This window comes from Babylonia areolata, chromosome 33, assembly GCF_041734735.1.
Source record: "Babylonia areolata isolate BAREFJ2019XMU chromosome 33, ASM4173473v1, whole genome shotgun sequence".
NCBI lineage: Eukaryota > Metazoa > Mollusca > Gastropoda > Neogastropoda > Buccinidae > Babylonia > Babylonia areolata.
In genome coordinates, this window is record NC_134908.1 from 1,378,262 (window position 1) to 1,404,329 (window position 26,068).

The 26,068-nt window shown below is 43.0% G+C and overlaps 2 protein-coding genes across 2 annotated transcripts in view; both read left to right on the forward strand.

Annotated features, from left to right (window-relative positions):
- The window catches only part of LOC143277159 (protein disulfide-isomerase A6-like), a 28,524-nt gene extending 21,000 nt beyond the window's left edge, over positions 1-7,524 (forward strand). Inside the window, exons 10-12 of the mRNA XM_076581923.1 lie at positions 1,017-1,102; positions 2,066-2,162; positions 4,245-7,524. Coding sequence (XP_076438038.1) covers positions 1,017-1,102; positions 2,066-2,162; positions 4,245-4,313 — 252 coding nt within the window. The 3' untranslated portion in view covers positions 4,314-7,524. The remainder of the gene's footprint in view (positions 1-1,016; positions 1,103-2,065; positions 2,163-4,244) is intronic.
- Positions 7,525-10,645: 3,121 nt separating this feature from the next.
- LOC143276960 (uncharacterized) lies at positions 10,646-18,337 on the forward strand. The gene is made up of 3 exons (XM_076581652.1): positions 10,646-10,765; positions 11,924-12,012; positions 13,664-18,337. The coding sequence occupies exons 2-3, from the start codon at positions 11,931-11,933 to the stop codon at positions 18,079-18,081; spliced, it is 4,500 nt and encodes a 1,499-aa protein (XP_076437767.1). The 5' UTR covers positions 10,646-10,765; positions 11,924-11,930; the 3' UTR covers positions 18,082-18,337.
- Positions 18,338-26,068: the final 7,731 nt, after the last annotated feature.

The window sequence follows — 26,068 nt, forward strand, 5'->3', positions numbered from 1 at the left end:
TTAGTGAGTGGTGTGTGTGTGTGTGTGTGTGTGTTTGCATTAGTGTGTGTGTGTGTCTCTGTGTGTTAGTGTGTGTGTTTGTGTGTGCATGTAAGTGTGCACAGTGTGAGTGAATATGTTGTTTGTATGTGTGTGTGTGTATGCGTGTGTGTGTATGTGTGTGTGTGTGTGTGTGCATGTAAGTATGTGCGAGCGAATATGTTGTGTGTGTGTGTGTGCGCGCGTGTGTGTTTGCATGTAAGTGTGCGTGAGCGAATGTGTTGAGTGTATGTATGTGTGTGTGTGTGTGTGTGTGTGTGTGAGTGTGTGCGAGCGAATGTGTTCTGTGTATGTGTGTGCGCGTGTGTGTATGTGTGTGTGCGCATGTGTGTGTGTTTGTGTGTGTGTTGTAATCACCCAACAAGACAAGAGGCTTTGGTTGAATAATGTTAATGTGAATAATGTTGTTGTGCTTTTGTGTGATACGTAAATCCACATGTTTTTTTGGTTGAATATGAGAAAAATACTTATCGCTGATACTACAGTTCTACATGATAATGATAGTGATGATAATGAATATGATAATTGTATATCTACATACATGCACATGGTTATGAATGCTTCTCAGCATGTGTGTGTTTATATAATGTTTACATATGCATACAGGCGTTTAGTGTGTAAACAAGTATGTGCGTGGTAAGGACATTTATTTTTTGTATCTAAATAATGTATATATAAAAAGAATATTAAAAAAAGGTATATAATGTAAGAAATATTCAGAATTGATTAAAGTGAAACATATGATTATTGTATAAGTTGAAAAAATACATTTGCATGTACATTTTTCACCAGTGTTGGGTTGTTATAAAAAAAAAAAGGTTTCCACATTGTTGCGACAAATAAAAGCAATCTTCTTTTCTTTCTTAAAAGAAAACGCACACAGTATTTATTTGTGTTAAAGAAAGAGAGATACCATCTTTACCAGAATCAAGTGAGGAAATAAATACCAGTTATTATATTCATGTTTATGTTGACAGGTACTTGTAGCGGTCAATGCCAGAAAAATGAAGTTTTCTCTACTGAAGGGACAGTTCAGTGAAAAAGGAATCAATGAATTTTTAAGGTAAGAACCGTATATATAATCTACATCACCTTTGGTACATAGGGGTCAATGAATTTTTAAGGTAAGAACCGTATATATAATCTACATCACCTTCAGTACATAGGGGTCAATGAATTTTTAAGGTAAGAACGGTATATATAATCTGCATCGCCTTCAGTAAATAGGGGTCAGTGAATTTTTAAGGTAAGAACCGTATATATAATCTGCATCACCTTCAGTAAATAGGGGTCAGTGAATTTTTAAGGTAAGAACCGTATATATAATCTGCATCATGTAGACAAATAGTAATCCATGAATTTTTCAGGTAAGAAGTCTGTTTACGTCATGTAGACAATAGTAATCGATGAATTTTTCAGGTAAGAAGTCTGTTTACGTCATGTAGACAATAGTAATCGATGAATTTTTCAGGTAAGAAGTCTGTTTACGTCATGTAGACAATAGTAATCCATGAATTTTTCAGGTAAGAAGTCTGTTTACATCATGTAAACAAATAGTAATCCATGAATTTTTCAGGTAAGAAGTCTGTTTACATCATGTAGACAATAGTAATCCATGAATTTTTCAGGTAAGAAGTCTGTTTACGTCATGTAAGCAAACAGGAACCAAAGCCGTAGACACAGTGGATACGATTTCACTGGCTGGATAATCAGTAAAGGCAATGGCTATGTGCCTGCCTATGTGTGTGTATGTGTTAGGGTAGCTGTTAGATACACATGTATGTTGAAATGTATGTATGCAGTGTGTGTGTGCGTGCGTGCGTGCGTGTGTGTGTGTGTGTAGTCACATTTTGGTGTGTGTATGTAACATAGATGTAAAGTTTTTTGTTAACAAAGCGTTTTTGTAAAGCACCTAGAGCAGATTTCTGTATAGTGTGCTATATAAGTATCCATTATTATTATTATTAATGGTACCTTTTAGCTTTCAAAAACTGTGTTCACTGACGTGTTGCCTGTTTCTGTGTAGGGATCTGTCGTATGGAAAGGGATCCACTGCAGCTCTGAGATCAGCTGAGCTGCCCAGGATTGAGAAGCGAGATCCCTGGGATGGAAAAGACGCTCAGGTAACACTTTTTGACTCACTTGTGTAAACAAAGTGAGTCTATGTTTTAACCCGGTGTTCGGTTGTCTGTGTGTGTGTGTGTGTCTGTCTGTCCGTGTGTCTGTGTGTCCGTGGTAAACTTTAACATTGACATTTTCTCTGCAAATACTTTGTCAGTTGACACCAAATTTGGCATGAAAATAGGAAAAATTCAGTTCTTTCCAGTCATCTTGTTTAAAACAATATTGCACCTCTGGGATGGGCACAAAAAAAATAAAAAAGAAGCCTAATTATATGCAAACTGCATTTACTGTTATATTTAATTTTTTTGTGTTCTCTAAACTTGGCACTTTGACCTCTTATTCTGACACAACAAGAGGAGTCATCATTATCATTTTTTGTTCAAACAGGAACTTCTTTTGCTAAGTATGGAATTTTTATTGATTTTGCAAACGTTTTGGTGCAGAGGGTAAAAAAGGAAAATTACTCTGTAATTAATGCTAGGGGACATAATTTATCACAAGTGAGTCTTGAAGGCCTTGCCTCTCTTGTTCTTTTAGTAGTATGAAGACTGGGGGTTCTGTACCACCCTTTTTTTTTTCTTTTTTTTTTTTTTTCTTTTCTTTTTTTGCTGCCCCATAATCTGCACCGTTTTCAGTGGCATTGCTCGCATGCTGCTCATTCCAAGTCCCCCATACATGGCTACAGCTGGGTTTGTCTGTGGCAGTCTCTGTGTCAGCAGTCCACAGGGAATGTTAGATTGTCAGGAGGTCACGCTTTGAGGGACAGTCCCCTGTGAACCTGCCAGCAGTGAGGACTCTCAGGCACACAAGCATACACACACGCAGGCTCTTACAAACACACATACACATTCAAAAACCTATGCATACACACACATGCATGCACGCACTCATTCACAAACTCCTACACTCACACACATACATACACATACACACACATACATACACATACACACACACGAACAAATAAACATGCATACACAAATGCACAAATACACACACACACACAAACTCACATTCACATGCACACACAGACACAAACACTCACACAAACTCACACACACACACACAGACTCACAAACACAGACACACACACACACACACACACACAGAGTAAAATCTCATACACACAAAAAGACAACAAAGCATACAAATACACACACACACACACACACACACACACACACACCGTCTAATAACACTTACAGTGAATAGATGTTAAACTGAAGAAAACACACACACACACACACACACACACCCTTTAACCCTAACCCCCTTTTTTTTTTTAAGGTGTATTTTCATCATTTATTACAGAAAATAAATCATTCAATAATAGTATACATCCTTATATTCACAGAGGAGAGGCAAACTCAGATTTCTCGTTGACGCTTTCCGTGTGCTCCAGTCTCTCTCTCTCTCTCTGTCTCTCTCTCTCCCTTTCTCTCTTTCTTCCTTTCTCTCCTTTCTTGCGATGGTTCAGATCCAAAGCTGCATTCTCCAAAGAAAGAAAGAAAAAGAAAAAAAAACACCCTGAAGAAACTAACATGACAAAGCAAACATGTGTATTTCTACAAAGTGCCGAATGGATTTTGATCTCTCTCAGTCTCTCTCTGTGTCTCTGTCTCTCTCTGTGTCTCTGTCTCTGTCTCTGTCTCTCTGTGTCTCTGTATATGTCTCTGTCTCTCTCTGTCTCTGTATATGTCTCTGTCACTCTGTGTCTCTGTATATGTCTCTGTCTCTCTCTGTCTCTCTGTGTCTCTATGTCTTTGTCTCTCTCTCTCTGTGTCTCTGTCTCTCTCTCTGTCTCTGTCTCTCTGTGTCTCTGTCTCTCTGTCTCTCTCTCTCTGTGTCTCTGTCTCTCTGTGTCTCTGTCTATGTCTCTGTCTCTCTCTCTCTGTGTCTCTGTCTCTGTCTCTCTGTGTCTCTGTCTATGTCTCTGTCTCTCTCTGTGTCTCTGTCTCTCTCTCTCTGTGTCTCTCTCTGTGTGTCTCTGTCTCGCTCTCTGTCTCTGTCTCTCTGTATCTCTGTCTCTGTCTCTCTCCACCCATCCCAGCCCCACCCCTTTAACCCTTTTGATGTTACAGTTGCCAGTGGAGGAGGATATTGACCTGAGTGACGTGGAGTTGGAAGATCTGAGCAAATCTGAACTTTGATGGCTGCCCACAATGTGTAGTGTGTTTGTAATGTGTAGTGTGTTTGTAATGTGTAGTGTATCTGTAATGTATAGTGTGTGTAATATATAGTATATGTGTATATATCTGTAATGTTTAGTGTGTTTGTAACACATATATGTATATATCTGTGGTGTGTAATATCTTCTTCTTGTTTGTGGGCTGCTGCGCCCACGTTCATTCATATGTACACAAGTGGGCTTTTACATGTATGAACGTTTTTACCCTGCCATGTGGGCAGCCATACTGTGTTTTCAGGGGTGTACATGCTGGGTATGTTCTTGTTTCCATGACCCACTGAAATCTTACATGGATTACAGGATCTCTAACGTTCGTATTTGATCTTCTGCTTGCATATACACACAAAAGCGGTTCAGGCACTAGCAGGTCTGCACATATGTTGACCTGGGAGATTAGAAGAATCTCCACCCCTTATCCACCAGATGCTGTTACCAAGATTCGAACCCAGGACCCTCAGATTGAAAGTCTGATGCTTTAACCACCGGCTGTTATGCTTGTCATTTGTAATATAAATCTGTATAATGTGATGAATGGTGTCATACATGTCATGTCGGCGCAGTTTGTTAGTTTTGTGAGGAAATCAGAATCTGCAGTGTGTAGTGTGTTTGTAAAATACATCTGTACAATGTGACAAATGTGTCATGTTTGGGCAGTTTGTCAATTTTGTGAGGAAATCAAATCCTCTAATGTGTAGTGTGTTTAAGAAATGTATCTGCACAATGTGATAAATGTGTCATGTGAATCCTGTTTGTGCAGTATGTCAGTTTTGTGAGGAAATCAAAGTATCTCTCTTTTGCAATATCACAGCATTTATGTCTGGGTAATCTCACACAAATGTATCATATACTTGTGGTATTTTGTGCAGTGTGTTCTGTTGGTGTGGAAATCAAAATCCCTCTCCATGTGCAATATGACAATATTTATTATAAATATTTGGATGATCTCACAAAAAAAAGATCATGTATACGTGTCGGTCTGTAGGGCATTGTGTTGTTTTCATGAGGAAATCAAAATATCAGTACTTTTTACATGTCTTTGCAATATCACATGTGTTCTCGTGATGATTCTGATCTCAAGTCCCTTTTATAGATGTTCCATCTGAAGATGTATTTGTTGTATTTGTATTTGTATTTCTTTTTATCACATCAGATTTCTCTTTGTGAAATTCGGGCTGCTCTCCCCAGGGAGAGCGCGTCGCTACACTACAGCGCCACCCATTTTTTTGTATTTTTTCCTGCGTGTAGTTTTATTTGTTTTGCCTATTGAAGTGGATTTTTCTACAGAATTTTGCCAGGAACAACCCTTTTGTTGTCGTGGGTTCTTTTACGTGCGCTAAATGCATGCTGCACATGGGACCTCGGTTTATCGTCTCATCCGAATGACTAGCGTCCAGACCACCACTCAAGGTCTAGTGGAGGGGGAGAAAATATCGGCGGCTGAACCATGCTTCGAACCAGCGCACTCAGATTCTCTCGCTTCCAAGGCGGACGCGTTACCTCTAGGCCATCACTCCACTGTATAGTTTGTTGTAACACTGTAATGTTTCCTCTGACCACACATACTTTGTTGTTATTCTATTTGGCATCTTGTTTGTGGAATCAGCAAAAGAGGGAAAAAAAACCCCAAAACAACAACAACTTCTTCTTCTTCTGCGTTCGTGGGCTGCAACTCCCACGCTCACTCGTATGCACACGAGTGGGCTTTTACGTGTATGACCTGTTTTTACCCCGCCATGTAGGCAGCCATACTCCGTTTTCGGGGGTGTGCATGCTGGGTATGTTCTTGTTTCCATAACCCACCGAACGCTGACATGGATTACAGGATCTTTAATGTGCGTATTTGATCTTCTGCTTGCATATACACACGAAGGGGGTTCAGGCACTAGCAGGTCTGCACATATGTTGACCTGGGAGATCATAAAAATCTCCACCCTTCACCCACCAGGCGCCATCACCGTGATTTGAAACCGGGACCCTGAGATTGACAGTCCAACGCTTTAACCACTCGGCTATTGCGCCCGTCAACAACAACAACAACAAAAAAAACCAGCAGACACTTGAGTGTGAAAGCATGAAACATGTTGTTGATAAGAATGATGTCCCCTGTTATTCCTCCACCATCACCACCACCACCCTGAACCCTTCACAGTCCATCCAGGAAATTGTAAGAAGCAGCCAGGATGATATTCCTCAGCTATTTAAAAAAAAAAGAAAAAAAAAAGAAAAAAAGGACAAGACAGGTTTTGGATGTGATGCAGCAGAAAGGATAAAGGGGAGAAAGGGGATGTAACTCTGGTGTGTTCGTCTACGCTTGATCTGCGTTTTGAATTGGTGGACTTGCAATGGATGCTGGAAAGTTTTAACGTGTGGCAGTATTGGCAAGCGGACGTTAATACAAGCAGGTTTGCTTGGAAGGTTTCAGTTTCAGTTTCAGTAGCTCAAGGAGGCGTCACTGCGTTCGGACAAATCCATATACGCTACACCACATCTGCCAAGCAGATGCCTGACCAGCAGCGTAACCCAGTAACTTAGTCAGGCCTTGAGAAAAAAAAAGAAAAAAAAGGTGAATAAATAATAGATAAGCGTACATAAATGAGTAAATAAATAGATAAATAAATAAATAATAATTATAATATAAAAAAGGTAGTAATAATAATAATAATAAATAAATAAGACTACAATGAAGAGTGAAGCACTTAAGACCCACTTCTAGGTGTAGGTGAATGTGGATTTAAAGCTCAAGTATGCAGAATACAAAGTGTGTGTGTGGAAGCCAGCTGTCCAGTTGTCACTGACACATTGAATCATGAAATGAAATGTTTTGATCTCATTAGTTTTGAAGACAAAAAAAATTGTAGCGACACCATATAGCATGCTGTTAGTGTGATGTGTTGTGATAATTATGTAAATGATGGTGCTTTGCACTTTTCCGTGCTATTGCTGTGATGTGTTGTTGTTTATAATTATGGAAATGGCGATGTTTTGCACAATTTTCCATACTGTGATGTGTTGTGATAATTATGCAAATGATGGTACTTCACACCTTTTTCTGTGCTAATGATGTGATGTTGTTGTTTTTTTCACAGTGTTACCGCTATATCATTGTTGTATTTACTGTGATGTGATGACCATGTGAATGGTGGTGCCTTTTACACAGTATTTTGCATTATTGTATGTGGTTATTTTATCAGTATCATTCCAATAATGGATGACATGACAAAATAAAATCTATTCTTTTTATTAAAAGGAGAAGGGATGTGTTTTTTGTGTGCATGTGTGTGTATGCGTATGTGTGTGTGTGTGTGTTTGTGTGTGTATGTGTGCTCACAGATTCATTCTGATTGTCTACTCAGAAGGGAGCATTGCAAAACAAATACAATACAAATACAATAGAACCATGTGGATATTGTTCATGTACACTTTGAAGAGTTACTCCCCTTAAATTGGAAGGCGACGGTTTCATTCACAAAGTCCACTGGGCAGTCAGCTTTCATCACTGGGTAAATTTGAAACAAACTGCACAAAGATAAGCCAGCTTTTAACCGACTCTCTCTGTCCGGATATTGCAGTTAAAACGTAATACTGAACTGAGGTTAAAAAAAAAGGTGTACTTCTTTGATAAGGCTAGTACCAGGTACAAAACACCCCGCTTAAAGTAAACTCGGTTATAAGCAATTTCGGTCAGAGTTAAGGAAAGCGCTGGTTTCCAGCCAGAGGTCTTCTGTTTTATTACCAAATAGTCCTCGGTTAGTAGCAACTCGGTTATAACGAAACACTCCTGTAGTGATTAAGGCTCAGTTTCTCAGTGGTTCCCCACAGGACTGGCTCCTCGGTTATGCCGTGATAATGTGTCCGCTTCATCGTGGCCTTCAAGTTCGCCTCCGTCAGCACCAGTACTGATGCGGCAACCTACTTCACTGGATGGAAACAAGGCGTTTACACATCACACATTCACCACTGACTCCCTCCACGACACACCTTCCTCAGTGTCCGCGGCATCAACGTGTCGGATTGAATGAAAGGCGCTTGAAAACATCAGGTGTCTTCCCCAGCTCATCCTTGTTAACAAGAATGCGTGATTTGTATTTGTATTTGTATTTCTTTTTATCACAACAGATTTCTCTGTGTGAAATTCGGGCTGCTCTCCCCAGGGAGAGCGCGTCGCTACACTACAGCGCCACCTTTTTTTCTTTCTTTTTTTTTGTATTTTTTCCTGCATGCAGTTTTTTTTTTTTTCCCTATCGATGTGGATTTTTCTACAGAATTTTGCCAGGAACAACCCTTTTGTTGCCGTGGGTTCTTTTACGTGCGCTAAGTACATGCTGCACACGGGACCTCGGTTTATCGTCTCATCCGAATGACTAGCGTCCAGACCACCACTCAAGGTCTAGTGGAGGGGGAGAAAATATCGGCGGCTGAACCGGCCGTGATTCGAACCAGCGCGCTCAGATTCTCTCGCTTCCTAGGCGGACGCGTTACCTCTAGGCCATCACTCCACTCACTGATGCCGTTGCCAACCCTCAGTGAATGTTTGGTAGCTCGGTGTGGACTTTCTTGGAAAGAAAATGCAAATGACTTTCAGTTTTCGTTTCAGTGCACGCCGGCTAACCAGAGATAATGGACGAAGGAAAAAAAAGACAGTCGTTGTCTTCGAAAAGGCGCAATAGCCGAGTGGTTAAAGCGTTGGACTGTCAATCTCAGGGTCCTGGGTTCGAATCACGGTGACGGCGCCTGGTGGGTAAAGGGTGGAGATTTTTACGATCTCCCAGGTCAACATAATTATGTGCAGACCTGCCAGTGCCTGAACTGACCCCCTTCGTGTGTATATGCAAGCAGAAGATCAAATACGCACGTTAAAGATCCTGTAATCCATGTCAGCGCTCGGTGGGTTATGGAAACAAGAACATACCCAGCATGCACACCCCCGAAAACGGAGTATGGCTGCCTACATGGCGGGGGTAAAAACGGTCATACACGTAAAAGCCCACTCGTGTGCATACGAGTGAACGCAGAAGAAGAAGAAGTTGTCTTCGAAAAGAAAAATGCAATTTATTCACGAAGTTGAAAAAGTTTCCAGCAAAGAAAAATTCTACCATAGCAGCAGAGTTTCAAATTCATCCATCCACGCTGACTGTCGCGTTGAAAGACAAAGTGAGGTACAGGGCTGAATTCTAGAGCGGCACTGTAGACCTGCGGGTCGACACAACGTTGTCAGCCACAGCATCTGATGCTGAAGTCGACAAAGAACTTCTGGACTGGCTCATTAATGCAAGGTGCTCTCTCTCTCTCTTTCTCTCTCTGTAACAAAGCGTTTTTGTAAAGCACCTAGAGCAGATTTCTGGATAGTGTGCTATATAAGTATCCACTGTTATTATTATTATTCTGTCTCTCTCTGTGCGCACTAGTGTGGAAGGGGGGTGGGGTGGGGGGAATGTTTCAGTTTCAGTTTCAGTTTCAGCAGCTCAAGGAGGCGTCACTGCGTTCAGACAAATCCATATACGCTACACCACATCTGCCACTGAAGCAGATGCCTGGGCCTGACCAGCGCTTAGTCAGGCCTTGAGGAAAAAAAAAAGAAGAAAAAAAGAGAGATGAATACAGAAAAAAAGAAAAAAAAGATAAAAGACAAATACATAAAAAAGATAAATACATAAAAAAAATGAACTACTACTACTACTACTAATATGTATAAGGTGCAAAAACTTGATGAAGTCAACGTATAAGCGTACAAAATAAAAATAAAATAAAATAAATGAATATATAAATAACTAAATAACTAACTAAATAATAATAATATAATTAAAAAATAAAATAAATAAATAAATGGATAAATAATAATAATAAAATAATAATAAATAAATAAATAAAAAAGACAACAATGATGATAAATAAGCAAATAAATGTTAAAAAATGCAGACACACATTCACACATACACACACATATGCATAACAGATACTGCACCAAACATGCAGTTTCACAGACATGAAAGGACAGTCAAATACACATAAACGTACATGAGCCCCAACACACACACACACACACACACACATTAGCCTGAGAGGTTATGGTAGATGGATTTGTAACGTCTCCTTGAGTAACTGAACTGAACCGAACGGGTAAGTTCCAAACTGATGCATAAGTTTTAAAAGTGCTCGGTGCATTGTGATGCGAGGTTGAGCACCGATTGTTTACAAACAATGGCCTCTTGAACCCGAATTTGACCTAGACCCCGCCCCCACCCCTCACACCCCCACTTACCGAAAAGGAAGCAGTATGCAAGGGAAGCAACCAGCACATCTTTTGTCTGCCGACGCCTGAAAACTGCCGTCTGTCGAAGTTCCTAACCCGTGAAGAGTTCAAGATTCAGCGTGTTTTCAGTAGCGCGCTGGCCAATGATCTGTTTTTGACATCAGGTACATTTTTCTTCCAGTCTTCACGACTTAGCACTTGTCTGTAGCAGCCATTCCGTCATGTCGTATTGTGCACTGCTGATGACGGAACTCCAAGCACCAACCGTCATAATTCGATTGCACCAGGAAAAAGAAGAAGAAAAGAGACAAGGTGTAACGGACATGGGGCAGAATCTGTCGATCTGTGGGTCTATAGATACAGAGTATGAGGGTATAATCGCACTTTAGTATCCAAAGTTCAGCAGTCCTTTTTTCTTCTTCAGTTCAGTGTTGATATTCATTACACGGTCAAGTTTCGGACTGCTTTAAGCTTGTGTCATAGTCGTACAAAGATGCACACACTCTAATTCATTAATATACACACAGGGGTAACACAGTACACGTGCTTCATAGTCGTACAAAGATACACACACTCTCATTCATCAATATACACACAGAGAAAACACAGCACACGTACAAAAATAGCAGATCAAAATTAATGGAGTGGTGGCCTGGGGGTAACGCTTTGGAAGCTAGAGAATCTGAGTGCACTTGTTTGAATCCCACACAAGCAGGTATTTTCCTACCATCCATTTGACCTTTAGTGGTGGTCTGGATGCTAGTTATTCTGATTAGACGATAAACTGACATTATGTGTGTGTGTGTATTTGAAATATGATATATGCAGTTTGAATGAAAACAAATCTTTACTTATTTGTTTGATTTTGTTTAATTATTTATTTATTTCATCAATAAAAGTTTGTTACATAAAAGATTGTTTTAGATGAGACATATGATATGTAAAGTTACCTGAAATGCAATTTTCCAACTGTATTATCTATTCTATGTCAACAGCTGTGATAATATTTTCATATAGTGATATTCTTTTTTGCTGTTTATTATTAAATTGGGTGTTAAATAAAAAAGAAAAAAAAAACGAATCACAGTGTAGAAGGAAAAAAAAAGAAAAATGAAAATGAATTTAAGCTTTGATAAAATAGAATAAAACTGAACACACATACACAGACACACACACACAAACACAGAAACACACACAAGCACACACACACACACACAAACACAGAAACACACACACACACACAGCACACACATACACACATAGGTATGTGACATACACAGATGATAAGATATATTGGTTACATGGTAAAGTTTACTGTGCAGATCCAGAATGGAAGAGACAGACAGACAGAGCACACATGTGTCAGTGAAAGATGATGACCTGCTTTTATTTCCAGGTTCACAATCACAAGGTGAAGTTCTTTCTGTTTGTTTTTGAAGTATTGTTATGTCATTGTTTGTATGTCATTCTTTCTTTTCTTCTCTTTTTTTGTAAGATTTTTGTTTTTTTGTTGTTGTATCTTCTCACACTCTTTTTTCAGTTGTTTTTTTTAAATTTATTCCTTGTGCTGCATTGAGTCAAGTTGTAACTCTTGAAGTTTTGTGTTTGCATTTGTATTTCTTTTTTATCACAACAGATTTCTCTGTGTGAAATTTGGGCTGCTCTCCGCAGGGAGAGCGCGTCGCTACACTACAGCGCCACCCTTTTTTTTTTTTTTTTTGTATTTTTTCCTGCGTGCAGTTTTATTTGTTTTTCCTATCGAAGTGGATTTTTCTACAGAATTTTGCCAGGAACAACCTTTTTGTTGCAGTGGGTTCTTTTACGTGCGCCAAGTGCATGCCGCACACAGGACCTCGGTTTATCGTCTCATCCGAATGACTAGCGCCCAGACCACCACTCAAGGTCTAGTGGAGGGGGAGAAAATATCGGTGGCTGAGCCGTGATTCGAACCAGTGCGCTCAGATTCTCTCTTGCTTCTAGGCGGACGCGTTACCTCTAGGCCATCACTCCACTGAATGTCTTACATCTCGAGGGCTGCATTGCTCAAGTTGTAACTGTTAAAGGTCTTACCTTTCTTGTGCTGCATGGAGTCAAGTTGTAACAGTTCCAGGTCTTACTTCTCTTGTGCTGTATTGAGTCAAGTTGTAACAGTTCCAGGTCTTACTTCTCTTGTGCTGTATTGAGTCAGGTTGTAACAGTTCCAGGTCTTACTTCTCTTGTGCTGTATTGAGTCAGGTTGTAACAGTTCAAGGTCTTACTTCTCTTGTGCTGTATTGAGTCAAGTTGTAACAGTTCAAGGTCTTACTTCTCTTGTGCTGTATTGAGTCAAGTTGTAACAGTTCAAGGTCTTACTTCTCTTGTGCTGTATTGAGTCAGGTTGTAACAGTTCCAGGTCTTACTTCTCTTGTGCTGTATTGAGTCAGGTTGTAACAGTTCAAGGTCTTACTTCTCTTGTGCTGCATGGAGTCAGGTTGTAACAGTTCAAGGTCTTACTTCTCTTGTGCTGTATTGAGTCAGGTTGTAATTACTTGCACATCTGGCCTCTAAATGTAAGTTCGTGCTGCTTCTTCACTGTATCATTACAGTGAGAAAGTGAATCGGAGCTGTGTTTGTTCTCCTGTCTTATATATTCACTTCTCTGTCTCTGTCTGTCATTCTGTTTCTCCTCCCTTTTTTCCCAATGAGTTGATCTTATTCAATAATAGTATGCGTCGTTCTTAATTAGGTTATGTACATGCTTTCATGTATGCCTTTTCATGTGTAATTGTGTGTGTGTGGGTGTGTGTGCGTTGCCTTTGCTTTTTCTTTTTTCTTTTTTCCCCCTGAGGGCTGGATGTAAAAGAACAGCTATGCTTACTCTACCCTCATGTAACAAAAATTTATTTCGTTTCATTTCGCTTCTATGCTACCAGGTTTTCTTTCTGTTTGTGTTTGTCTGCAGCCCTCATGTTCACTCATACCTGTGAGTTGGCTTTTAGTAATGTGTGACTGTTTTTAGTCTGCCGTGTAGGTAGCAATGCTCCATTTTCAGGGGTATGTAATCTGATGACTTCTGTTTGCAGACAAAGACGCTGATTGTGGGATGACCACCGAAGAAGGAACCTTGGCCTTCAGGGTCCCTGTGGTCTGTCCTGAGGGTCTTGAGGTCGGTGCACCCTCTGCTGATGTCTCCATCACTGCTGACCCAGCCAGCAACACTGCTGATTCCTCCCACGTGATGTCCCCCTGTTCAGGTGCTGGTGGTGATGGAGCCTCCCCTGCAGATGCTTCTGACTCCAGGACTGTCACTTCCACATCTCCTTATTCTGTGGCACCACAGCAGATTGTGGATCAGCCAGAGGGAGAGGTGGATGCCGAGATGGTCAAGCCCTCAGCTGCGACACCAGACAGGGCCACACCCACACAGCAGGTCTCAGAGGAAGGTGATTCTCTTGTTGTGGACTCACAGCCCACTCGGCTGGAGAGTGTTGGCATGCTGACAGAACAAACATCCGACTTACAGTCAGGGACAGATTCGGGTGAAGTGTGTGTGGAAGGTTCTGGCGAAGGTCCTCTCACAGGCCTGGAGAAACAGCCGCTTTTGCCTTCACCGCACACTGCTGGGGAGACAGTGATTCCCTCCCTTTCGTTTGAAGCTGACAGCAGTGGTGGGTCTTGTGAGCAGGCGTCAGTGGAAGGGGCGTGTTCCAGCCAGAGAAATACATCCCTGTTCAGTGGTGAGGGTTCTCCCCATGGACCAGGACCCATCTCTGTCCACCCTGAGGAGGACAGCCCCCAGCAGCAGGACGTGACTCAGACGGAAGGGACGCTGTGCACAGCTAATGGACAGGTCAGTGACCATGGCATAAAGACTGAAGGGACGCTGTGCACAGCTAATGGACAGGTCAGTGACCATGGCATAAAGACCGTCTTTCAACACCCAGGCTCACATCTTGCCCCAGACCCCGTTGACGGTGTGACGGATGGGACTGATTCCTGTGGAACCACCAGTTCAGACGGAGAGCAGAGTCTGGATGTGTCAGTGAGGACCGAGAACGACTCCACAGACATGGAGGAGCCAGCCAACTCTGCCTCTCAGGGCTGGAATCACTCGCCGTCTGACCAGTCCATGGAGTCTCAGATGCCCCCAGCGACAAAGCCACCGAGTAGTAAATGTAGTAAATTTTCTCACAACAAGGAGAACATGCTGAAGAAATGCTCTGTGGTGCTGATCCGTCAGCAGGTGGGGAACGGCAGCCGGGCAGTGAGAAGACGGTTCTCAAAAAGCAGCAAGGCGAAGCCCCATGCTTCCTCAGCGTCAAAGAGAAGCAAGCCAGTGGTGAAGCAGAAGCGGAGGGGGAAACGGCTGGCTGTGACCCACACCATCAAGGACTGCTTTGTGCGACTGACCTGTGAGCACCCCTCAGGGAAAGGAGATGACACAACGCCAACGGTCAAGAGCTTTCCCAAGCCTAAGCCCCGCAGACAACCAGTGTCCTCACATCAGCACAGCCAGAGAAGAACATTACACCACACTTCACCCGGCAGCATTCCGCTGAGAGAGTGTTTAGTCATCCTGACACACAAAGACCCATCGTTCACAGCACAGGAGAGAAGACCCACCAGGAAACTGCCAGTAAAACTGAATTCTTGGCATGAAGCTTCATGTAGTAAGAGATCGACCCATGAGAGAAATTCAGCCCCAAAATCATCACACAGGGCGGAGGAATGGAAGCCAGCAGGCAAACAGCAGTTGTCGGAATGTTTTGTGGTGCTGAGCCGTGATAAGCTGGAGGTGCCTGGGGAACGCAGACACCCACTGAAGAACATACCCGCCAATCAAGATCAGAACAAAGGCAGAGGGCGGCACTTGACAAAAGTCTCTCCACACTCTCAGGCTGTTAAAGACTGCTGTGTTGTCCTGGAGCGAGATCAACCCGTTGTGGCACAGAAACATACAGTGCCCCGCGGCAAGAAACTTCCTTCTCATTCTCTCTTGCTTCCTAAGTCAGTGTCCGCTCCAGATGAGAACATGTCAGGTGAAGGCAAGTCTGTGGTCAGCACAGTCGGGGCCTGCGGTCCTGTGAAAAGCTGCTTTGTGCTCCTGACCCGTGGAGAGTCGGAGGGCAGAGGGCAGAGGGGATCATCACAGAGCAGTGACGCCACGATCTGCATGGACCTTCCTGAAGCTGCTGACGTTCCCACATGGCTGGTGAACTCAGAACATACCCGGTATTCTGAGGTAACCCATCAGAAAGGAGGGAAACTCCACCAGGGGGAGGTAGCCCATCAGAAAGAAGGGAAGCTCTACCAGGGGAAGAACGGCCATGCCAGTGCCACCCACGCCTCCGTCCTGCCACACTGCAGTGTAGTTCTTTCCCGACTGATGGAGTCTCCATCCCCACAAGATGGCAGCCCAGGGAACAAGAGACAGATATCACGGTTGCAGAGAAAAAGGAAGTCATCGTCTCCAGCCAGACCCTTCCCGTTTGACACAGCGGGGCATCTCTTTCCAGGCAGCCGTTCAGTCAGCCTGTTCCATGAGGAGCCAGCAGAGGGCAGAAGAACCAGAAACACAGCTGGCAGCAGTTCACAGTCAGCAGCAGGAATCACAGTCTTTGGGCAATCCCAGCTCCTCCAGAGACCAGACATCCTGAAAGGGGACAACTCTTTGGAACCCTGCAGTAGAGAACCAGCAAGAAAGAAGCAAGGGGGAGCACTGCAGACGAAAGATTGGAACGTGAGCGCAGAAAGCTTTGTGGACCTCAAAAACTGCCACGTTTGTCTCGCACGTCTGCCACAGCCTGGTGCAGGGAAGGAAGTCGGAGGAAGATGGCGCCATGGCAGATCTTGTGACCCTCCTCCGGTCAAGGAACAGACAGCACCATGCGGAAGACCTGGGGAAGTCATAGACAGCGGTGATGATGAAGCAACACCAAGCTCACCACCATGGAATCAGTCCAGGAAAAAGACAGGAACAGTCAGCAGAAAACAGTCCAGCGACCTTGGTCCTCTCAGCAGATGTACCACATCCCCAACAAAAGGCTGCTCCGTTGTCCTGACTCGTCTTCAGGAACAGGAAGTTGGCAGGACACGTCTTTACAAGGACATGCCCATCTTGCACCAGGGTGTATCCAGAAAGACGGAAAGACCTGCTGGAAAGCAGACAGACAGTAGTGAAGACAGCAGCGCCACGGAAGACAGTCCATTCCTGGAACAGTCAGCACCACACAAACAGAGAGCACATGGCGAAACTGATGTCTCCACGGAACAGTGTGAGGAGCAGGAGAAGAAAATGTCGACCAGGTCGTTGAAACAGTCTGTGGCAGATAAAACAGAAAGAGTCTCGAGGACGACGCCATCTGTAAAACGACCTGTGCCCAAGAAAAATGGACGACCAGCCCGCCAAAACACTCATTTACGGATAGACCATTCTGAGAACGGCGAAGAAGACACAAGTAATAAACATTGTAAGAGATCAATCCAAAACATGCGCCATAGGGAAGACAATTCTGAGACCGATGATGAAGAGACACATGATGAAAATGATAAAAGATCTGCCGCAAGAGCCTTGTCCAAAGAGAAGTACAGACCAGCAGGAAAAGGAGGAAGGTGTGGCGAGAGCACCGTCCCTGCTGAAGACACCGAGGCCCAGGAAGAAGGAAACCACTCTGACCACAGTCACTCCGCACCTCCCTCCACAACCAGCACACCAGGCAACACGGGGAGACAGGCCAGGAGAGGCCACACCAAACCCTACACCAGTGCAGCCAGGGACACACCACGCAGGAAAAAACCACGACTGTCAGAGAGCACACCTCTGGAACAGAAACAGTGCTCAGCTGTAGAACTGAAAGAGAGCACAGCTCCAGCACGCAAGACAGGCCTGGACTCCAGAATGTCTGCGGCAGGGATCTGGATCCAGCCATTCTCCGGGAAAGTGGACGAAAGCCAGAGCGCTGAAGGAAGCCAAGGTATGACACTCCTCTCTGAACCCTCCCCCACAGCCAGGGCCCCAAGCACCAGCGGAGACCTGAAGACTGGAGCTCCCCAAGGAGCGCGGTCAGACACTGCCACCAAATCCAGGACGGGTCCCCGAAAAAGAGGTCGTCAGACCCCCAAGTCGAGGAAGGGCACCGAGCAGAAACGCCCAAAGTGGGACAGCAGAAAAGACGAGGAAACCCCTTCGGCAAGAGGCGACTCCAACTCTGAGTCAGAGATCTTGCTCATCGGAGACGATTTCATTGTCATCCGTGAACAGAGTGACTTTGAGGAGGATGAGGAGGAGCTTGTGTCTGGACAAGGCGATGGGGCAGTGGGAGGAGAAAATGCAGGCAAGCAGATTCTGCAGCAAGAAGAGCAGGGGGAGAAGACGTACGGAGGAGAGGAGACAGCTGGAGAAGACCCTTCAGGTGACCGCGCTGTTGCCATCAGTCTGGATGAAACGGACGGTCAGATGTACATGCAGGTGCTGCCCGCACCTGATGAGGGACAGGACTGACAGGTGAAGTTTGGGTCAGCGTGGATCTCACCTGTCTGTGAGTGTAGAATATATACACTGAGGGATGTAGAATGGACTGAGAGATGTAGAACGGACTGAGAGATGTAGAATGTGTGGGACTGAGAGATGTAGAATGGATTGAGAGATGTAGAATGGACTGAGGGATGTAGAATGGATTGAGAGATGTAGAATGGATTGAGAGATGTAGAATGTGTGGGACTGAGAGATGTAGAATGTGTGGGACTGAGAGATGTAGAATGGACTGAGAGATGTAGAATGGACTGAGGGATGTAGAATGTGTGGGACTGAGAGATGTAGAATGGACTGAGAGATGTAGAATGTGTGGGACTGAGAGATGTAGAATGGACTGAGAGATGTAGAATGTGTGGGACTGAGAGATGTAGAATGGACTGAGGGATGTAGAATGGACTGAGGGATGTAGAATGTGTGGGACTGAGAGATGTAGAATGGACTGAGAGTTGTAGAATGGACTGAGAGATGTAGAATGGATTGAGAGATGTAGAATGTGTGGGACTGAGAGATGTAGAATGTGTGGGACTGAGAGATGTAGAATGGACTGAGAGATGTAGAATGTGTGGGACTGAGAGATGTAGAATGGACTGAGGGATGTAGAATGGACTGAGAGATGTAGAATGTGTGGGACTGAGAGATGTAGAATGTGTGGGACTGAGAGATGTAGAATGGACTGAGAGATGTAGAATGGATTGAGAGATGTAGAATGGACTGAGAGATGTAGAATGGATTGAGAGATGTAGAATGTGTGGGACTGAGTAATGTAGAATGGACTGAGAGATGTAGAATGGACTGAGAGATGTAGAATGTGTGGGACTGAGAGATGTAGAATGGATTGAGAGTTGTAGAATGGACTGAGAGATGTAGAATGGACTGAGAGATGTAGAATGTGTGGGACTGAGAGATGTAGAATGGACTGAGAGATGTAGAATGGATTGAGAGATGTAGAATGTGTGGGACTGAGAGATGTAGAATGGATTGAGAGATGTAGAATGTGTGGGACTGAGAGATGTAGAATGGATTGAGAGATGTAGAATGGACTGAGAGATGTAGAATGTGTGGGACTGAGAGATGTAGAATGGATTGAGAGATGTAGAATGTGTGGGACTGAGAGATGTAGAATGGACTGAGAGATGTAGAATGTGTGGGACTGAGAGATGTAGAATGGACTGAGAGATGTAGAATGGACTGAGAGATGTAGAATGGATTGAGAGATGTAGAATGGATTGAGAGATGTAGAATGTGTGGGACTGAGAGATGTAGAATGGACTGAGAGATGTAGAATGTGTGGGACTGAGAGATGTAGAATGGACTGAGAGATGTAGAATGTGTGGGACTGAGAGATGTAGAATGGATTGAGAGATGTAGAATGTGTGGGACTGAGAGATGTAGAATGGATTGAGAGATGTAGAATGGACTGAGAGATGTAGAATGTGTGGAACTGAGAGATGTAGAATGGATTGAGAGTTGTAGAATGTGTGGGACTGAGAGATGTAGAATGGATTGAGAGATGTAGAATGTGTGGGACTGAGAGATGTAGAATGGACTGAGAGATGTAGAATGTGTGGGACTGAGAGATGTAGAATGGACTGAGAGATGTAGAATGTGTGGGACTGAGAGATGTAGAATGGATTGAGAGATGTAGAATGGACTGAGAGATGTAGAATGGACTGAGAGATGTAGAATGTGTGGGACTGAGAGATGTAGAATGGATTGAGAGATGTAGAATGGACTGAGAGATGTAGAATGTGTGGGACTGAGAGATGTAGAATGGACTGAGAGTTGTAGAATGTGTGGGACTGAGAGATCTGTGTATGAAAACTGTAATGTTACATTTGAACTTATGAAAATTCTGTTTATCAAAATTTGAATGAGGGAAAAGAAATGAGCAAGGACATGCTATTTTTCATCCAGCCCTCAGGGCAAATAAATTGAATTTAAAGAAACAATCAAAAAGTATATTTGATAGATAAATGAATTAAAAAAAAGAAAAAAAAGGACATTAGAAGAGAGAGAGAGAGAGAGAAGAAACAAAATGACATCATCACAAGAAAAGACAATGCAAATACTAAAATGGACACTTCACATAGAGAAAAGAATACACTTGCATAGCATGTAGCTATCTCTAATTATCATTAACATGTTAGTGCATGCTGTTTCATTTCAGCATTTCCTGTTTAAGAAGAATGACACTGTCATTAAGGCTGATTTACATCATTTATGTGTTTTCCATTGTATCCAACAAATATTTTTTGGAAAGATCGGTTGATTTACATCACTTATGTATTTTCCATTGTATCAAATATTCTTGAAAGAGCGGTTGATTGACATCATTTATATATTTTCCGTTGTATCAAACAAATGTTGTTGTTTTTGGGTTTTTTGTTGTTGAAAGAACAGTTGATATACATCTTTTATGCATTTTCCATTGTATCAAACAAATATTTTTTGAGAGAGCTTCTGAAGTTAACACTACTACTGTACTAGTTATCTGTTTTAAAAAGGAATTGTGTGGGACTGAGAGATGGGTGTAGAATGTGTGGGACTGAGAGATGGGTGAAGGCTTACCCTGTGCATCAGACTTGAACAGCACTGACAGCAGCAAGAAGAAGGCTCACCTTCATGAAGCAGAGGCATCCTTGCACACACACATGCATGCACGCATGCATACACTCACACACACACATACACACACACAGGCACACTCATGTGCATGTACACACACAGACACAGACACACACACATACACATGTGGATGCATATGCACACACACACACACACACACACACACACACACACACATGCACAAACACACAAACACACACACACACATCACCTAGCATCCACACACCACACACGCACACACACACTCACACACACACACATCACCTAGCATCTACACACACACTTGCACACACACACACACACACACAAACACACACACACACACAGACTTCTTAAGGTTGTTTAATTATGGGAGCCAATGTACAGCAGCTTGGGAAAATTTTGAAGCAGTTTTGATGATGGCTACTGGTAGCTCACGGGGATTGTTCTTTGGCACTGATTTGGGGGTGGGAGTGGGGGTGGGAGCGTTCCGGGGGGGGGGGGGGGGGGGACACAGAGAGAGAGACTCTGAGACATGAAAGGTGAAGGTTATGGACTTTTGGGGACCACATCTGGTTGTGGACAAGACTCTTTGTTCATTGTTTCTTATTCATTTTGTTTGTTTGTTTTTTGTTGTTGTTGCTATTGTTCGATTTAGGTCTGTTCGCTTTCACAGGGGAATGCGCCCAGGCCCTCTAGGTTATGTTCAGGATGTTTTTGTGTTTGTTGAGATGAATACTGTTTTGTTCAATTTTATATACCTATGTATATTTTAGCGGATTAAATTGATTGATGTTTTGTTCAGCCTTCATGATACCACCATACATTCTGATGCCAACAACCTTGTGGCAAAGTCTTTTTGTTCATAATTTCTGAACTGTCAGTTCCAGTTTTCTCATTTCAAACCAGCTTTTCCTTCTCTGCCTTGTTGGTATGTGCATAGTTAAATGTGCTTCAGTCTACAGGGAAAGCATTATTTTGTCAAATTCTTTTTGCTGTGGTTTTCTGTATCTCTTGCAGAGGCCAATCATCAGTTTTATTTGTGAACAATAACGCTTCATTTTAGTGTCTTGATGGGCGACATATTCAGACTGCAATACATACATGTGTTACTGCACTCAGCTCTGTCAAGTCTGGCCCTAAAACCCACCTCTTCCCAAGGTAGCCTCCCTACCCTGCGTCTTCTTTAGACTTCAGTTTCTCAAGTTTAGAGTTTTGCATGCATGTGAATGACTGGGCTGGTGTGAAAGCACTTTGATTTGTCTCTGCTCAAGATTCAGTGCTATATAGATACAAAGTATTATTATTTTTAGAATTGCTACCTTAAAAGCTGAAAGCTTAGGTTATTACCAGACACTTGTAAGATAGGTTTTTGTATTTGTATTTGTATTTCTTTTTATCACAACAGATTTCTCTGTGTGAAATTCGGGCTGCTCTCCCCAGGGAGAGCGCGTCGCTACACTACAGCGCCACCCATTTTTTTGTATTTTTTCCTGCGTGCAGTTTTATTTGTTTTTCCTATCGAAGTGGGTTTTTCTACAGAATATTGCCAGGAACAACACTTTTGTTGCCGTGGGTTCTTTTACATGCGCTAAGTGCATGCTGCACATGGGACCTCAGTTTATTGTCTCATCCGAATGACTAGCGTCCAGACCACCACTCAAGGTCTAGTGGAGGGGGAGAAAATATTGGCGGCTGAGCCGTGATTCGAACCAGCGCACTCAGATTCTCACGCTTCCTAGACGGATGCGTTACCTCTAGGCCATGACTCCACACAAAGGTTGAGGGGTTATGTTACAACTTACATCATCATCGTGAGAAAAAGCACTGTTGTTTTACAATGAGTGTGTGTTTAAGCATAGGGGGTTTGTGTGGTTGAGAGTGTGTGTCTGTGTGTTTGTGTGTGCATGGGTTGCAATTACAGCTCTGTGTGTGCGTGTGTGTGTGTGTGTGTGTGTGTGTGTGTACTTCTTCTTCTATTATCTGCCTGTCTATTGTTCTTGATCGCAGTCTTGTCTCTGACTACTTTACTCACCAGCCTCTCTTCCTATTCCCCAAGCAACACTTCACACTGTACTATTCGTGTTGCATGCTCTGGGTGCAGTTTTTGTTTTATGAGCTTTGTTAACTTATTATTATTTTTGTGTGTGTGATTTAAATTCTTTTTGCACTTATTGAATGTCGGTGTGTGTGTGTGTTGCATTTTGACATACCAGTAAATGCCCTTGACAAAGACCAGTGGTCGAAACCAATCAGGCATCAAACAGTTTTGTTGTCTTCCTTTATATATATATATATATTGTTATCAGCATATGGCTTTCATTTTCAGACCCCCATTCCACAGATCAGTACTGCACATTGGAACCCTAACAAGTTCTATGAAAACTCACTGTACCAATAAAGCTTGAGTGAACAGCAGAATAAATGACTACTACTCAAAGTCAAAGCCACAACAGTGGGATTGATAGAGCTGTCAGGAATGAGAGCACTGCACTGCTGTGCTTTGGTATTATTACTATTTATTTTGTGAGGAATGTGTGTGTGTGTGTGTGTGCTGGCAGATGCATGTTATGAATAGAATATGTTTCCATGACTGAGTAACACCTGAAAAGAATCATGTTCATGGATGATGAACTGGAAGAAATTTTTGTGTATGTGTATATATAAATAATATATGTGAACTCGTATTTAAGAGAGCTTGTTTGTTTCGTTTCATCTGCTGTTTCTTTGGCTGTAGTATGATATTGTGATTGTAGTGATTTGTGTTGTGATGGTGTATATTGTTTTAAGTGTTTTTATATTTATTACTGATATTTTATTATTGCCTTTGACTCTGTGTGAGTAATGCATAAACATGGATGAATGGCAGTAGCTCTTTGGTGGTCTTATTGTTGTGTTTTGTCGTTCTTCATGTGGAAAGTATGTGTGCATGCTTGTTACTTTATTAGTGTGTGTGGGGGGAGGGGGTGTGTGTGTGTGGGGGGGGGGGTGTTACGCTGCTGGTCAGACATCTGTTTTGCAGGTGTGGTGTTGCCTGTTATGAATTTGTCCAAATGGAGTGGCGCCTCCTTGAGTCTCTGAACTGAACTGAACTGAACTCTGTGTGTGTGTGTGTGTGTTAGGTAGGTGGTGTGGGGCTCTGTGTGTGTGTGTGTGTGTGTGTGTGTTAGGTAGGTGGTGTGGGGTGATGTTGGGGTGGGGGTGAGATGAGAGAGCATGCGTGAGCCACCATTATTTTTGGTGATATTCAGTAGCTGATGATTGAATTTCGTTTTGATACTGCTTGCGCATATCAAAACCTTCTATTTGAAGCCAATAAACTAAAGAGTGTTGAAGTCTTTGAGTCTGAATATGAAATTTTTACACTGATAATCAATACAGTAGTAGGAGTATTACTCATTTGCTGGAAGGGAGACTCATAATCAAACAGTTTATATGGTGTTAATGGGAAGCTTTCATTGGTATTTTGGTGTTACAGGTTGCTGAATCCTGTTGACACGTTGACGGCTGAACAAGTTTTAATCTGTTCCTCTTTGTGCTTTGTGGCAATATAAATAAACTAAAGCCAGATGTTTCCTCTTGATTCTTATCTTGTGTTGTCTGTGCTAGGTACCCCCACCCCTGTGTATTTTATTTGTTTATTTACGAAGACGACTTGCTACGGCGCATAATCTTGAAGCTCTATGCGGTTTACAATAGCACTAAAAGCATTCACTCTAGCACCCCACAAACATACACATATCATTTGAAACATAAGTAAGAGAGGACAATTAAAAGAGAACATTACCCCCGAAAATGATGTATGGCTGCCTACATGGCGGGGTAGAAATGGTCACACATGTAAAAAGCCCACTCATGTACGCACGAGTGAACGTGGGAGTTGCAGCCCACGAACGAAGAAGAAGAAGAAGAAGAAAAGAGATCATACCATGAAATGAATCAAATAATCAAGCCATTCTCCTTCAGATAAGGTAAGATAAGAATAACTTTATTATCTCCAACGGGAGAAATTTGGTCAGGTGCATTATCACAACATAGACAAGTAAACAACATGGGGACCATAACTGTAAAAGTCAACAACAGCTTTAACGAATATTACGAAGATACAAATGTAAAAAATATCACATGCACCGTTTCATACATACATCCACACACTGCAGGTAATAACTAGTATTCTTAATGTAAAAACAGAAAGAATTAAGAAACATTATTTGAATATAATTATAAACATAGCCTGCTATACTGCACATGATTATAATAGACCGATAAGAATAAAGATAAATTGCGGAAAACCGCAACCAGATAATCAGCACACACCCGCATCCCCCCCCCCCCCCACAGACGCAGATTACTCTTCTTCAGTTCTTCATCACCTGTTCTGTGCTTTGTCTCTCTCCGTCTTTTCCTTCTTCATCGTTCGTGGGCTGCAACTCCCATGTTCACTCGTATGTACACACGGGTTGGCTTTTACGTGTGTGACTGTTTTTGCCCCCGTCATGTAGGCAGTTGTACTCATGTCTCCCGTATCTTCCTCTACTTCGTTCGTGGGTTGCGACTCCCACGCTCACTGGTATGTATACTGTATGATGGTTTTTACCCCCGCCATGTAGGCAGTCAAACTCATGTCTCCCTTATCTTCCTCTTCTTCGTTCGTGGGTTGCGACTCCCGCGCTCACTGGTATGTATACTGTATGATGGTTTTTACCCCCGCCATGTAGGCAGTCAAACTCATGTCTCCCTTATCTTCCTCTTCTTCGTTCGTGGGTTGCAACTCCCGCGCTCAGTTGTATGTATACTGTATGACGGTTTTTACCACGGCCATGTAGACAGTTGTACTCATGTCTCCCTTATCTTCCTCTTCTTCGTTTGTGGGTTGCGACTCCCGCGCTCAGTTGTATGTATACTGTATGACTGGTTTTACCCCCCGCCATGTAGGCAGTCAAACTCATGTCTCCGTTGATCTTCTTCCGCTTTGTTTGTGGGTTGCGACTCCCACACTCACTCGTATGTCTTGTCTTGTCTTGTCTTGTCTTGTCTATAATCCTGTAGTAATCCATGTACAGGTCAACAATCCACAATAGGGGGTGTGGGAAGGGGGGTGCGCTCTTGGAGACTGATGCCTGTGTGCGAGTGATAAGCCCCCTGGTACAGCCAGGGGAACCCGGGCCCCACACAGCATCGGTAAACACTCCTCCTCCCCCCCCTGCTCCCCCAACCAGCACCCCCCCCCCCCCCCGCACCCCCTCAAAAAAGACTGTCCTGTAGCTATGCTGAGTCTGAGGCTGGCAGCCAGGCCTCAGTTCTGGTCTTGAAAGACTGAGGGAAATGGCTGAGATGATGTGGTCTGGAA